This window comes from Vidua macroura, chromosome 3 (genome assembly GCF_024509145.1).
Source record: "Vidua macroura isolate BioBank_ID:100142 chromosome 3, ASM2450914v1, whole genome shotgun sequence".
Taxonomy (NCBI): domain Eukaryota; kingdom Metazoa; phylum Chordata; class Aves; order Passeriformes; family Viduidae; genus Vidua; species Vidua macroura.
This window is the reverse complement of record NC_071573.1, coordinates 81,163,195-81,178,483: the sequence shown is the minus strand read 5'-3', so window position 1 is coordinate 81,178,483 and position 15,289 is coordinate 81,163,195. Positions and strand designations below refer to the sequence as shown.

General features: G+C 43.7%; 2 protein-coding genes across 8 annotated transcripts in view; one reads left to right on the top strand and one right to left on the bottom strand.

Annotated features, from left to right (window-relative positions):
- Positions 1-6,693, bottom strand: part of UBE3D (ubiquitin protein ligase E3D) — a 78,613-nt gene extending 71,920 nt beyond the window's left edge. The window contains exons 1-3 of one of the 2 annotated variants that reach the window (XM_053974229.1): positions 6,184-6,693; positions 5,654-5,856; positions 3,590-3,680 (exon numbers count right to left, since the gene is read on the bottom strand). In XM_053974229.1, coding sequence (XP_053830204.1) covers positions 3,590-3,680; positions 5,654-5,856; positions 6,184-6,356 — 467 coding nt within the window. In that variant the 5' untranslated portion in view covers positions 6,357-6,693. Of the gene's footprint in view, positions 1-3,589; positions 3,681-5,556; positions 5,595-5,653; positions 5,857-6,183 lie in introns of those variants that run through there. The other variant, XM_053974228.1, reaches the window with a different exon arrangement.
- Positions 6,694-12,167: 5,474 nt separating this feature from the next.
- DOP1A (DOP1 leucine zipper like protein A) overlaps positions 12,168-15,289 on the top strand; it is a 61,152-nt gene continuing 58,030 nt past the window's right edge. For 5 of the 6 annotated variants that reach the window (XM_053972341.1, XM_053972344.1, XM_053972339.1 and 2 more), the window contains exon 1: positions 12,296-12,585. The gene's annotated coding sequence lies outside the window, so the exon portion shown is untranslated. Of the gene's footprint in view, positions 12,216-12,295; positions 12,586-15,289 lie in introns of those variants that run through there. The other variant, XM_053972338.1, reaches the window with a different exon arrangement.

Below are 15,289 nucleotides of genomic sequence, written 5' to 3'. Positions count from 1 at the left end.
ACATTTTCTGCTCTCTGCCTAGTTTCCTTGAATGGTCACCCTATTTCTTCAGCTGTTGCCTGAAATCTTCACCAGAGTTTCTTGATTCTACTCCTTACTAAAAACTTGCAAATACAACTTTGCTTATGGTGCTACCTTGCAAATAAAAACACAGCTGCTAAGCCAATCCTCCCTTTCCTGCAGTTCCCAGACTAACGTTTTCTGAAGATGTCAGTCCTTCCCCCTGTAGCTTCTTGGCCCTTTTGAATTGTTTGGTGGGAGAAAGAAAAATGTTTTTTAAAAATCCTTTTATCTAGATAGACAATACATTTTAAACTCTGCTTGCTCCATCTGCAGATGAAAGTTGGAATAACTGATCCTCTGATGCAGCTTTACCAAAACTAAGTAAGATCACCTCTCAGCACTACCCATGTCTGTCTTCATTTTCTGTGGTCTTATATAGTGTTTGAGATACTACTCACTTCTGCCAAAGTGACAGTTTAGCTCTGATGTTGGCCTATTAACTGATTCTTCATTAGCCTTTACAATTATTTCCAGTGCCTGGACTCACACTGCAAAAGAAAAGTCTTCCTGTATTGCTTTTTACACAAAAGTAACAAAAAGCTCAGCAATGTTCTTATAAGGGAAAAAAAAAGACAGACATTACCTTAAGCTGCAGACTCATGCTGTCCTGTTTCATTAAATCAACCTTTCTTTACTCTCACAGATAATAACAAAAAGATTTTCACTTCTTTTCCAACAAAAGCAGTTATTCCAACAAGTAGGAATTTTCTAAACAAACTCCTCCTAACTCTGAGCTATACAGAAAATATACCATTTCCACTGTATTTTAGGCTTTTGCCACTCATGGGTGGGAAGCCATATCCTGGGTCACCAGAACTGGAAAAATATAACATTAATAAAAATGGAGCCTTCGTAGAAAAACAAACAAAACCAACTTGAGGTTTACTAGGTACTGACTAAATTGAGGCTACTATGTAACATGATGAAACCTACAGAACAGGGTGACCTATCTCTCCAAACTTGCTCCTAATAACAACTGAGTTTCTACTTGAAAATAGCCACCTAGGCTGCCTTCACAGTCAGAGAGCAACAAACAATTCTTAGGTCGGGAACTTTTAGGAGTAGCCTTCTCCTGGAAGTGTCTAATGTAGCCAGGCTGAATCTCCTGCTGTTCCCAGATTCCAACCAGAAACGTAGGTAATTAACTTATTTTTAAGAAGTTTGAAGTTGAGCACTAGTCCATAAGAGCCCTGCCATAAGGATATAACTCTTAAATGATCTTCCAGGCTAAGGTAAGTATTTGACCATAGAGGTCCCTATAAGACTGGATTAAGAAAAGTAACCCCAAATGTCATTCTTAACTAACACCCAGTAATATTATTCTGTCTATTGAAAATACTGAAAACCGGAAGTAAAATGGACTTCAGACTTTTAAACATATAATAACTGTTCAGTTCTATCAGAGAAAAAGAAAAACAACTGCATTTCTTTAACTGCAGTTTCCCTTATTTACCTATTAAAAAAATCTTGGGACAGCTCAGCTTGTCAATTAACTGTCTGGCTTAACACTACTTATGTAGGAAAAGTGTAATTAGATTTCCCTTGCCGTGAGTTTTTCCATGGAATACTTGTGCAGTACCAATTATTATGTGTTACATTTAGTCTCTCCTGTCCAGCTGATGAGGGGAGTAATAGAGTGGCTTTGGTGGGCACCTGGCATCCACACACCACAAGCTTTTAAGAATTTCTTCATGACAGAAATAAAGTCTTAAAGAATTATTTTATATATGAGGTACACTTAGCCAAACTGGAAGGAGAGAAAGAAAAAAGAAAGTAACCCTAAATCTTTGTAGCTCTTGCAGGACGGAAGAAAAATAAAATCTAATAATTTTCTCTAATGTGTGTGATGTGAGGGCAATGGAAAAGAATGAAAGAGCATAACCCTAACCTCTGAAGAGCTATCAGATTTATGAAAGGAAACAGACTGAGGCAGAGGATTTCAGAAAATGTAGAGTAAATTTTTGTGCACCAAGGAAGGATTACTTACATTTAACTCATTCCTAGCACATTTATTAATCTAACCTTTAAAAGGAAGACTTCTTATGCAGTCTCTAACAGCAAAAAAAAATAAGCTTTAGAATAGGTTTGGTTTGGTGTTTTCCTTTCCGTTTAACCTAGATTCCTCTTGCTTCAACTGAAGATTACTGCCACCTTCTTTGCAGCAATTTCCTAGATATTGGAATCTTATGTCTTCTCCACAACCTTCTACGATAATCCCCATTTATTTCAATTTCTACTTTAAAGGTGTGATTTTCTAGATCTCAGGTGTTTCTTATTACAGACCCTTGCCTAGTAATTCAGACTTTAATATGCTCTCTTTCACACAGTTCTGCAATTTCCCTTCAATCCTTCTACCTCTGCTGTCACTGTCATACTTCATTCTTCCTGGAGAGAGGAACACATGAATTCTGTAGCTAGGAGTTCTGACTATGCTACTCTCTTCCTTTTGGAAATGCTGGAACAAAATGTGTTGGATACACTGGCAGCTCCACTTTTCTACTTGTGTCTTAGCTTTTTTTAATGGCAACATTCAAGGGACTCAGAGGCTTCCTGCAAGGAGAAATGCCAAGTAAGAATGCATGGACATGCATTCTTTGTCCTTTCTCAAAAATTCTGCTCGTGTCACATTACAGGATGCAGAACCAAAAGATTTAAACTACATGCATATGAATTCAATGTGTTGAAATTCAGGAAAATTCCCATTCAGAGATGCAAATATAAACATGCAACATGTTTTGAAAGCAAATATTATTGACTAGAAATTAGAAGTTCCACTACTTTACAAATATATCAAAGTAAGAGCTATTACTAGACTTTCTGATGAGAGATTTCAGAAGAGAAAGTTAAGAAATCCTCATTCAGTTACATTCAGCTAGCCATAAATCCATACCTATGACAAGAGAGTAACAGAAATTTAAAGAATGAGACATATTTGTATTACTGTTTTGAGTATTAGGAGCCACATAGATCATAAAAGGCTGTAAGTGCACCTCTAACAATTCTTATATATTCAGCTGAAGCTGTCAAAATTGTTCATCAGAAGAACTAGACAATGCAGCACCTTTTACCTAAAATTCTCATTCACTCTGCCGACTTTTTAAGGAACAGAGATAAGAACAAGTCACACAGCTAAGACACAATTCCTGTTTCCCAAATTTAGCATCCCTGAACTATGTGGAGGCAGGCTTTGCTTAAAAGATAAAAGGAAGCTGTGGTCAATATCCCCATTCTGAGCAGCCACTTTATAATTACAGCATGATGACTGAAGGAAATTTATAAGAGACTAAAAAGAACTGAAAAGGATACACGAAATGCAGAGGAAGAAAGAAATCAAGGAGTAAATGAATAAACAGCTAAAAACTGCTTCAGGTAATTTTGCTTTTTGACATCTGCAGTGTTTCAAATGTGTTCTTGTCTATCAATTTCAAAACAAATACCTTTTAGCTGTCTCTCAGTACACAAAATAACATGAATACAAATCACTATGGCATTTATTGCTATAAATACAAGACACTGCAGTACTCACCGGTCGCTCACTACGATGTCACCACAGGACTGACAGTAAAAGATGTAATTCTTGTTGGGTTTCAGGCTTTCCCTCAAAGTAAAAACCACATCTATAGATGAAAGGAAATATATTAATCTTCAAAATTGTGTAAAATTTTCAGTCACTTGTATGAAAAAAAAACATGCCAAATACCTGAAACCAAAAAGGATAAATCTAACAGGCAAAGAAAAAGGCTGACATTTTAAACACAACCTTAATTCTTTTAAAAGCAAGTATTTAGATCTAGGAAAAATTTGCCATCTCCACCTCATGCTCCATATTACTGAGTAGGAGCTGTGTATGTGAAGAATTATTTTCAAGGTGCAAATCCTCTTCAGAAGGGGAGCTGATATATTGATATAATTGAAGACATTATAAAAATCAAAATTCAACACTACTCCTTTGTAAAGATATTTCTGATAATCAGTGTATCTGCAATATGAGGGGACACACCAATATTTAACACAAATAGTCAGGATGGGGAGCAGGGTCAGACACTAGTTTTACATTTTCAGGCAGGTAAGAAACCAACCATTGTGGAACCACTCCAGGAAAAGATAGTGAGCAACGGCCTCTGCAGGCCAGGAAAGCAAAAATGGTCTCACAAACGGCAGCTCAAACAGCTTCTCAAAAGTAAAAAAAAAAAGTTATCAAAGTCTCCCCAAATTATCTGATAACATTAAGTGGAAAAAAGTAAAACTGTAAGCCTAGCTCTATGTATGAATATGCTTTGCATCATCCACTTTCCCATACTTAACAACTGAAGTTTACTCTCAGCACTGACATTCAATATTTGAAATTTAGGATTCAACCACAAGAGAAAAGTACTTTAAAATGTTCCAGAATTTAAACTGTTTTGCATAATAATATAAAACATCAAAGGGTAACCAAGACTATGCAATATACATGTTGATTACCACCTGGTTCACATACTTATTTTTCACTAGCATGACTTTCTGAGGTTGATTTTTAAAAGTTTATCATTGGTCTTTTGAAGCATTTTCATGAATAGGACGCATTAAATAATTTTAGTCTGAGTTGTCAAAGTACATGCATAATTACAGGTTAATGTACAGATGCCATCTCAGCATACCAACAGAGTATTCCAATGTGTTTCTGGTGCTGCATTACTGTATATTACATATTTTATCATCCTTTTTTACTTTAATAGCTCAGAATGGCAATTTTGTGTTATTTAATATATCTTTCTGTGTCGTATCGTATGAAATGAATCTAAACATATTGAGCTTGGATGCCAGGATGAAAGAAAGCAACAGCTGTACAACCATGTTTTCTATTTATTGCAAACACATCCCAGACCTGAATTAGCACCATGGAAGTAAAGAAGGTAACTTTGCAGATGTTACTTGTGACGTTAACCTCTGAAACCCCAGCTGTGAGAATAATGAGTCCCAACACAAACCCATAATCCTTTAGGATTAAGAGGTCAGGGATGGACAAGCACAGTCTGATTGCCTGGATGAATCACATTACTCCATTACTGATAGGATGGGGAGTAATGGATACAAATTGAAAGAAAGGAAGTTTAGGTTAGACATTAAGAAATTCTTTACTGTGAGAGTGGCGAGACACTGGCACAGGCTGTGGGTGCCCCAACCCTGGCAGTGTTCAAAGCCTGGCTGGGGAACTCCTTGAGCGACCTGGTCTAGTGGGACATATCCCTGCCAATGGCAGTGGGGTCTTGGGACTACATGATCTTTAAAGTCCGTTCAAACCCCTTAGCATTTAATAATTCTATGATTTTCAGCTGCCAAACGCGGAATAGAAGAGAAAGAAAATAATTTTGAAGTACTATGGGGAAGCACGGGTGGGGGAAACCGTGAGCAGATCCCAAACGCACCGCGTTTCCCTTGCATTACGTCACTTTTGCACTTTCAGTTTCTAAAGCTGACAATTCCAGAAGGTGTTCGCTCTACAGAATTTACATTTCACAGCCTCTCTCATTTGTGCCAGCTCCCAGGTCACCCTCCCCCGTTCCGCAGCGCCGGCCCCGGCCCCGGCCCCGTCCCTGCCCGCCCTCACCGGCGGCGGGCGGTGCGCGGCGCAGGCGCACGCGCAGCTGCAGCCCGTCCCCGCGCAGGTGCCGGAGCCCGCGGCACGAGGACGGCGCCAGGCTGACCCCTGGCGGCAGCGCCGCCGCATCGCGGCTCCCGCCGCTCCTCACTTCCAGGGAATCCGCGCACACCGACACCTCCAGCGGCGCGCCGGGGAGCTCCGCCGCCGCGCTGCGGAGGAAAAGCAACGGGTATGCCTCGGGAAGGAGCTGTCCGGGCACGCTGCTGCTTTACACAGCCCGGCCCGAAGCTCCCCCGCAGCCCCAATCGCGCCCCCGGATCCACGCGGTGAACGAGCAGCAGCCGAGAGACACAATCCACCGTTCTCAGGAAAAATTTATTTGCACAGTAGTGCCGAGCCGAACAACCAGGGGCAGGCGCCCGCACACAACCCGGCCCCCGCGTTGAAGGCTAAGGACGCCGAAAGCCAGACCCGCCGCGCCCCCCGGCTGCCCCGCACGGCCCGAGCGGCGGCGGGCGGCAGCGCCCCCGCACTACCGGACAACCAGCAGCGCGCTCTGCGTCGCCCGCCTGATCTCCATCAGGAACGCCGCCGCCATGCCGGCACCGCGCCGGAAGCGGCCGCTCTCCCGCCGGCGCAGGCGCGGCGCCCCCGCCCGCCCGTCACGGCGCCGCCTGCGCGGAACCGTAGAGTCAGCCCTGAACCACATCACCCAGCGCTGCTTTCGGACGCCTCTTGAACGCTTCCAGGGATGGCGGCTCCATCACCTCCCTGGCAAATCTATTCCAGCCCTTGACCGCCCTAGCGGTGGAAAATATTTTTCTGATGTCTAATCTGAACGTCTCCTGTCTCAGTTTAGGGCCATTCCCGCTAGTCCTGTCACAGTAGGCAAGGCAGAAGAGACTGGCCCCCAAAACCTCCTTTTCAGGCAGTTGTAGAGAGCAGTGAGGTCCCCCCGACCCTCCTCGAGACTAAACAACCCCAGCTCCCTCAGCCGTTCCTTGTAGGACAAGTTTCCTAGAGCCTTGTTTCCCTTCTCTGGATGCGCTCCATGAAACTGAGGGGCCCAGAAACTGATCACCGCACTGGGGGTGCGGCCTCACCACTGCGAAGTACAGAGGGACTACCGCTGCCCTGGTCCTGCTGGCCACACTATTCCTGATACAGGCTGTGAAAAACGCTAATCACTTGTTTTAAAAATGTATAAAAGTTTAATAAAAATAAAATGGTCATAAAAATAATAATACAAGTATAGTAATAAAAGTTAGACAATTAGAGTTAGGACAATTAATGAGACAATAACAGCAAAGAATTACAGACGTCCGGATGCTCTCGGGCACTTAAGCCACGACAAGCATGCCTTGTGAACAAAGGAATAACCTTAAAAGCAATAGCCTGTTGCATATACAAAACACTTCATGATTATGCATTATTTTATTTAAAACAAAAAATTCGTCTGGTACTTGTCAAAAAGTTTCTGTTAATTTCCAGGCGCCTTCAAGTCTAAGTAGGCTTGAAGAAGTTCACTTCTGTTGATAAGGAAAGTCATAAATTCCTCTCCTCTGGAAAATTTAGGGGTTTCTGTAATTTTTATCTTTGTGCGAAGAATTCCTTGATTATCCCATCTCTTTCTTGAGCTAGTTAAAAAGTATCTTACATAGCATAGTTTCTATTTTAACATTGTGTTATAACCCAAAAATACATTCAACACACTACTTGAGAGAATTAATACGGCATAACTTTCTAACATTACACATATAATATTCATTGTAACATTTGCGAAAAGCCAATCGTAAAATACGCATTTTTTCACACAGGCCAAGATGCCACTGGCGTTCTTTGCCACCTGGGCACACCGCTCGCTCATACGGGCTGTCAGCCAGCGCCCCCGCATCCTTCTCCGCCGAACAGCTCTCAAGTCACTCCTCCCCAAGGCCGTAGCCCCGCACGGGGCTGCTGCGATCCAAGCGCAGCCTCCAGCAACTCGGCCCCGACGGTGCCCTGGGGGGCAGCGGCGGGAGCGTGTCCCGGGGTCTGCCGCGCCCCCCGGCTTGGCCGCTGCTGGCCGTAGAGTCAGGCCTGGGGGCCCAGGGACGAGTCCCATCGGGTCCCGAGCCCCAGGGTCCAGGTCTGCACAACCGGCTGGTCTCACGGGGTTTTTTTTACGCCCAGTCTCTTCTGTGTCAACATCGGGCTGCCATCTCCTGCTTTCCTGCCACACCACCGCCGGAATGAGCCTGGGTCCGTTCTCTCGGGCACCTCCCCACAGGAGCTGTGGGCTGTGCCTGGGGCTGCGTGCTCCGGATTCGTGGCCAAACAGGGCTGACAATAAACTGCTGTTTTAGCGATTGCTGAACGCTGTTTGCATACTGTTAAGGCCTCCTCGGTGTCTCACTCCGCACCACCCAGCAAGTAGGCTGGAAGTGGGGAAGAGCCTGGGGCAGGGGGGGAAATCGTACAGATGACTTTAATCGACCGAAGTGATGTTCCATGGCATGTAACATCACTCGGGGCAGTAAAAACTCAGGGCATAGACTTTCCAAAGTGACCATTGCTCAGATACTGGCTGAACATCTTGTTGTGGGAGATGGTGAGTGATTTCTCTGTATGTCTGGGGGATTTTTTGTTCCTCTTTCCCTCATCCACTAAAACATCATTGTCTTAACCCACCGTTTTTCATGCTTTTGCTCTTCTGGTTCTACCTCTGAGCTAGCAGCCGGCTGGGGTCACCCCATCATGACTGCAAAGTTGAGTCTGCGCAGAGGCCTCTGCTGAGACAGGGGCAGGCTCCTCATCAGTGGGGACTGAGTCCCGTGGCACCACTACTCACCCCCCACCTTGTAAAAAAAACCCTTTCACCCTTTCTCGCAGCTTTACAAGTCTTCCTGAATTCCTCCCGATCCATGTGCACCCAGCTCTTGAATGCTGTCACATTGTACTCACAGCAAACAGGCTCTCAGCTCAGGCTGCTGCTGCTCTGGGGTGAGGTTCTCTACTGCCTCTCATGAGATCTTCTATCAAGAGACTGTAAGTCCACCCTGCGTGACTTTCCCTTTCCTTATGAACACTGTCACCACTGCACACTTCATCCAGGATGCCACCCTCACGGTAAGTAGGAAGTTGATGTTCAGTATTCAAGGACACCAAGGAAAGAAACTTTCACTTTGAAAAAAAGGAGTCTTCTCGCAATGTTAGAAGTGTTTACTTTTTAAGAAGTCACAAGACCCTCTGTGGCTGCAGAGAGTTACTGGAAAACATGATCTGCAAAGCCTCCAACAAATAGGCAAATTTGTACAGGTTACTTTTATAGCAATATATTATCAAAGACATTATTATAGTGAAGTAATCTTAGTCCTTGGAGTTATCAAAACGAAGTAGGAGAGTCTCAAAGAAGAAAATGGACTAGGGTTAGATTTTGTGGGAAAAAATACAGCAGGCAATAGACAGTTTCAACTGAGTTATTCTGTTGTTTTTTACAAAGCATGAATTTATTGACGTATTCTAAGATGGGACTGTACTGTCTATCTACATGCTGTTCTGAGTGTGGTGGTGTTCGGTTGTGCTGTTGTTGTTTGTTTCCTTTTTTTTTAAGGAAGAAAAATAATTAGTCCACATGGTGGGTTTCATTTCTAATTACTTCACAAACAAATTTGTATTGTGAACTAAATTGTTGTGGACAAGTAGGTCATACGTCAAACATAAACCCCATGTAATTATAGGAGAATTGACTCCTAGTATTAGTAAAAGGGCCTTTGATGTTACAAAGGCTTGCCCAAAGCTACAAAGTCGTGAATAATCTTAAGTGTTCACAGGGTGTGAGCCTCACTTATTCAAAATTGTCTATTATAGGTTTCTCACCATTTCTGCTGTGAAATAATTACAGAGAAAGGAAGGTAAATTTCCTACCGAGCAAGTGCACCTAACATCAGTGCTGCACCTAGCCCAGTATTTTGACTCCAACATCAGTAAAACAAGGTACTAATAAGGAACAGCTCCATAGTGTGGTTGTTTCCAGGTACTTCCCCTGTGGGTACATCCCTACCCACTTCCTTCAGTGTCCACTTGTGGATGTGTTTGTCACCAATATGAATAATGTATCCTTCAACCTACAGATAGTGTCCAAGTCCCCAGCCCCTGGTGCCAATATGTTCTAGAAGCTTTCTGCTTTGCAGAAAAGAATTTTCTGTGCCTCCTCATTCTCATACTGTGGGGTTTGGTTAACAACAACTTTGTTGCCTTTCATGATTTTGTAGAATTTGATCAATCCTCTCCCCTGCCTTCTCTCTCTGCATCGAACAGTCGCAGTCATACAGCTCTTGCTGTAATATAGCAGTGCCATCTCTCCACAGTGCCTTTCCCAACTTCTCTACATCCCTCTTGAGCTGTGAAGACAAGAATTGATGCCATAATCAATCTGTGGCTGCATCAGCCTTTTACACAGCAGCCAAACAGCTACCTCTGTCTTGTTCTCAATATTCTTCCCAACGACATACAATGTTTTTTTGATTGCCACTGCACATAAAGTTGATGGGACAATTTGAAAGAAGTGTTTTGGAGCTCTGAGCTGTAACTGCCACTACTAAATTCAGCACAAGGGATGCTTAGGAAATCCAACCACTCTGCAATGAAGTAGCATGTTGAAAGCACATGGTCAGTTATGGACAGTCACTTCCCCTCTGTGAAGTTCACTACTGTTAAATAGCTCCAAAATCATGACCAACCTAATTAACGATTATATCTCAAGGCATTTATAAGTATCTTTATATCTATAAGGTATTTATAAGTATCTTCAAAGAAAAAAATAAATTTAAGTGCACCATTTCAATAAAAATACATGACACATAGAGTCATACTTGATGCCTCAGAAAACCAGTGGAAACTGTCAGCTTTCAAGAAAGTAACTTTTTTTCGTGTACCGATTCCTGGTATAGTTTAATGAGAAAAGGAATTGCATTTACTCTTTATTGTTATTCCAAGTCAGGAGAATAAAATTAGACTTCATTAAATATTGGCTGGCAACGTAAGTAACCAAGTAGAAGATTTATAAGTATTATGAGATTTTCCCCTGGCAATATTTTAGAAATACTTGTCCTCAGACAAAGCCTAAAATATTAATCATGTAAGCTGAACACACTTTTTTTTTTTTTTTTGCAGTTACTTAAGTAATTCATAACCATAAGCTCTGTTTGCTATTATGAAGCTTGCTTAAATTTGAGAACTGTAATGATGACTTAAAATGAACAGATTGCAGTCTAAGAGCTGTACCCTTTATACTGTGGAACTGGCCAGTTGAAAAATCACTCTTGCAATGCAGTAAAAAAAAGTCCTTTGAATACCATCCATGTGGGCACTCATACACTTTTATGTGTAGTAAGGATTCAAGCATACTAATCAGAAAAAAATTTAGAAAATTCCCAATACAGCTACTGCTAACATAAAGGTAATATCGCATCGTGGCATCACAGACCAGTTTGGGTTGGAAGGGACCAGGTGGGGGTTGGCCTCTTCTGCCAGGCGACCAGAGACAGGACAAGAGGACATAGTCATAAGCTGTGCCAGGGGAGGTTCAGGCTGGACATTCAGAGGCAGCTCTTCACATAAAGGGTGGTTAGACATTGGAACGGGCATCACATTCCAATGGAGTCACATTTCCTGGAGGTGTTTAAAGAAAGACTGGACATGGCACTTAGTTCCTTGGTGTGGTTAACATGGTAGCATTTGATCGTAGGTTGGACTCAATGATCTCAGAGATCTTATCAACCTAATTGATTCTGTGATCTTAGAGATTGTTGCAAGCACATTTCCCTCTCTCTCAGGATTTTTCATTGAGGTGCACAGAGAGAAATGAAAGAGAAAACAATTTCTATTTCTGCTCCTTGTTTTTCTCTTGTGGAATGTGTTTGGAGAATTGTTTACCCAGAGTGAGCTCTTGGTTGGATCATGGTGGATTGTTTGGGCCTGATGGCCAATCGGATCCACCTGTGTCTGGACTCTGGAGAACAGGGTCACGAGTTGTGAGTAGATAGATATGATAGAGAAAGTAGCATGTAGTTTTTAGTATCCTCTTTTATATAGTATATTAATGTATTACAGCATAATTATAATAAAAAAATCATTCAGCCTTCCGAAGTAAGTCAGACGTCATAATTCTCCCCATTGCGTTCGCCGACATCTACAACAAGAGATCATGTCCTTCCAACCCCGCTGCCGTGAGCAGGGACACCTTCTACTACAACAGATTGCTCAGACCCCATCCAATCTGGCCTCGAGCACTTCCAGGGATGGGGCATGCACAGCTTCACTGGGAAACGTGTTGCAGTATGATTTTCTAAAGAACCAGCCACTTTCCATTTTTACCCGCGCTGTCTTTGGTAAACTCTGTAGATGTCAGGTGAGATAAACAAACGCGCACTCACACGGCGCCCGCTGCGCGCCCGCGTCCCGCCAGGGGGCGCAGCGCGGCTGAGCGCGGCGGGCGGGGCGGGCGCGGCGCGGGGCACGCCGGGAGCTGTCAGGGCGGCGCGGGGGTGCCGGTGGCGGTCGGGCTCTTCCGGCTCGTGTCGCTCAGGTAACGCCGCTCCCTCCGCTCCTTCCCTGGGACCCTGGTGCGGGCACGCAGCGCGGCCCGGCGGCGGCGGCTGCTGCTGCTCCTGCTCTCCTCCTCCACCCCTGTCGCCGCGCCGGTGTTGGGGAGGGTCCGCCCCTGGAGCGGAGCCGAGCCGGCCCTCTGCTCTGTCCTGCTCTCCTCTGCCCTGCCCTCCCCTCAGGCACCGTCGTGGCGCACGACTGCTGGCCTGTACTGGGCTGTGAGCGAGGGGCAGGGGAGAGGAGCCCAGGGAGAGCGGTTTTAGCCTGTTAATTACGTTGCATCAATTGACCTGTGGCACCTGCCCCCCTCCCCGCTGGGCTCTGTGCCCCGCAGCGCGGAGCGCGCCCGGGTGAGTTCTGGGGTGCGGAGCCTCTCCCCCCGCCCGCACCGGCAGCGGCCGGCGCGGCCCGGCTTCGCCCTTCGTGGTGGAGCTTCCCCCGAGAGCCCTTCCCGCCTGCCTGGGAATGAGCTTGGCGTTGGGCTGCTGGGGTCGTCCTGCTTTGACCTTGAGCGTCCAGGGGACTGTGGGCCTCTTTTAGGTGACATTCCCGGTTGCTGGAGTTACTGTGTGTGGTATTTGGAAGGATACGTGGGACATACGGCTGTCACTGGGTTGTGTGATGCGGGGTTGAATTTCATCTGTTGATGGAGAGATGGCCTTAAATCTTCTGATGCCAGTTTGAAAAGCATAAATATATGACAGCTTCTGGTGTTAAATGTTTTTCAGAAATAATATTTTCATACCTGTGACAATAATCAGAGAAGCCTAAACAATTTATCTCTTTAAGTGACCTAAAATATGTTAGATACAAGGTGCAGGTTTTAAAGAGCTTATTCTGGGTGACTCAACCGTTGTTTTTATTGCTGATTGCAGGAACCCTTTCACTCCTAGATCTTTCAGTATGCACTAATAGTGAAAGTGTTATGGTTCTCAGGTTAACTGCAGAGTGTTACTGATACCTGAATTCCAGCTGTAGGAGTGTGAAGAGTTGGGAAGACTGTATCTAAAGAGTAACAGGCTAGATACTTGCAGGTAAAAAGGAGACACATCATAAGGTTGAAGATCCTAGTCTCTTCATTTTGCTGCCAAGGCTTTGCCTGTGTTAAATACTTAAGCAGGCCTGGCTATCAAATTTGCTTGCTTTTTTTTTTTTTTCTTTTTTTTTTTTTTTTTTTTTTTTTTTGGGGGGGGTTTTTTTGTTTTTTTTTTTGTTTTTTGTTTTTTTTTGTTTTGTTTTGTTTTGTTTTTTTAATGTTGGTACCTTTTCAGAAACAGGTGGAATACAGTAGACCTTTTGCTAATAGTGTGATGCCTGAATATTGTGATTATCCAAAATGTACAGTAATTTTCAAAATAGCATGTATGAATGTTCTGAGGGGGGGATGTCAGTTTGGAAACAGGCAGAATATTTGCAGCATAATTTCTGATTTTGTTTTCAATGGCATGAGAATTGGCACTTTTGGAAACTAAGCAGCCTGTAAATGATATGGGGAGAGGCTGCGTTTCTAGCTCACTAAATGTCTTGCTTTCCCAGCTTGTTGGTAGCACCTGTGACGGTAGATATATAAACAGCATTTTGCAAAGAAAAGGTATCTTAATCTTCCATTGCTGTGCATTTATTTGAGTGGGTGGGTTTGTTCACAATGTAGGCAGTGTTTTTCCTGTGTAAAATTATTGGCATGCTATGCAGACCATTAGAAATGCTCATCGCAGGCACAGCAAGCTGTGTGGGTAAGGTGGTGCTGTGGTTCAACCCCAGCCAGCAGCCAAGCCCCATTCCCCTGCCTGCGGTACAAGGAAGAGAATGAGAAGGATAATAGGAAGAAAACTCATGGGTTGAGATAAGGACAGTTTAACAGGGAAAGCAGGAGACACACAGGCAAAACAAAACAAGGAATGAATTCACTGCTTCCCATGGCAGGCAGGTGTTCAGCCATCTCTAGGAGAGCAGGGCCCCATCACACCTAGCGGTGGCTTGGAAGAAAACAAACACCATCATCACAAATAACCCCCCCCTTCCTCCTTCTTTGTATGCTAAGCATGATGTCATGTTGTCTGGAATATTCCTTTGGGCAGCTTGGGTCACCTGTCCAAGCTCTGTCTCCTCTGAACATCCCATGCACCTCCAGCCTGCTCACTGGCATGGCAGTACAAAAAGTAGAAAAGGCCTTGGCTCTGTGTAAGCCTGTCCAGCAATAACAAAAACATCTCTATGTTATCAACCATGTTTAGCACAAATCCAAAACAGCCCCCTACCAGCCACTGTGAAGAAAATGAACTGTACTCTGTTGGTGTAAGTGGGCTCAGCCTGTAATCTCCTGCCATTGTTTCCTGTTTGAATAGAGGGAGGACACTTCCATGTGTTCATCACTGGTTTAGTTCTCTTGGCCACTGTTCCTGCTGTCCACCTTTAGTTTCTTCTTGCTTAGCCAGGAATGACTGCTTGCTCTGGGTTGGCTGGCTGAAAATGCTTGTTGATATTCTTTTTTCTTTTCTTTCTTTTCTTATTTTTCTTGTCTTTGATGGAGCTGTATTATGTCAAACCTGCAGTGTGTGGAAGAGAACCAAGAAGAGATATGAAGTATGTTGTTAAGAACCACTGTTTTGAGAATGGGTGAGAAAAGTAGGAGATAGAGGCTGCACTAAATGATACCTGCTAAAGCATGAAATAGAAAAATGGAAGTAATTTTCCTGTATGCACATAAATTGTCTTCCAGATTAATAACCATGTTGCTCTGACTTGTAGCTGAAAAGAAGCTGAATGATAAATAGAAACAGTAAGTGATATGTTTCCCTCTGAGAGGCTGGGGAGAAGAAACACTGCAGGATCAACCATTTTCTCCCAAGAACTGAAACAAGAAATGAAAACACCAAGGAGAATCAGTAAATAGTTTTACTTGTCAACACATTCCTATTTTTATCAGAAACTTGTAGTTCAGTATAAGCATTAAAAAATAATTAGAAGTCAGGGAATGGTGCTTTGCTTAACTTGTTTTTTCATTTGCAGAAATTGTAGTGAATTAAACCCTTTATTTATATCTTTTCTGGCTTA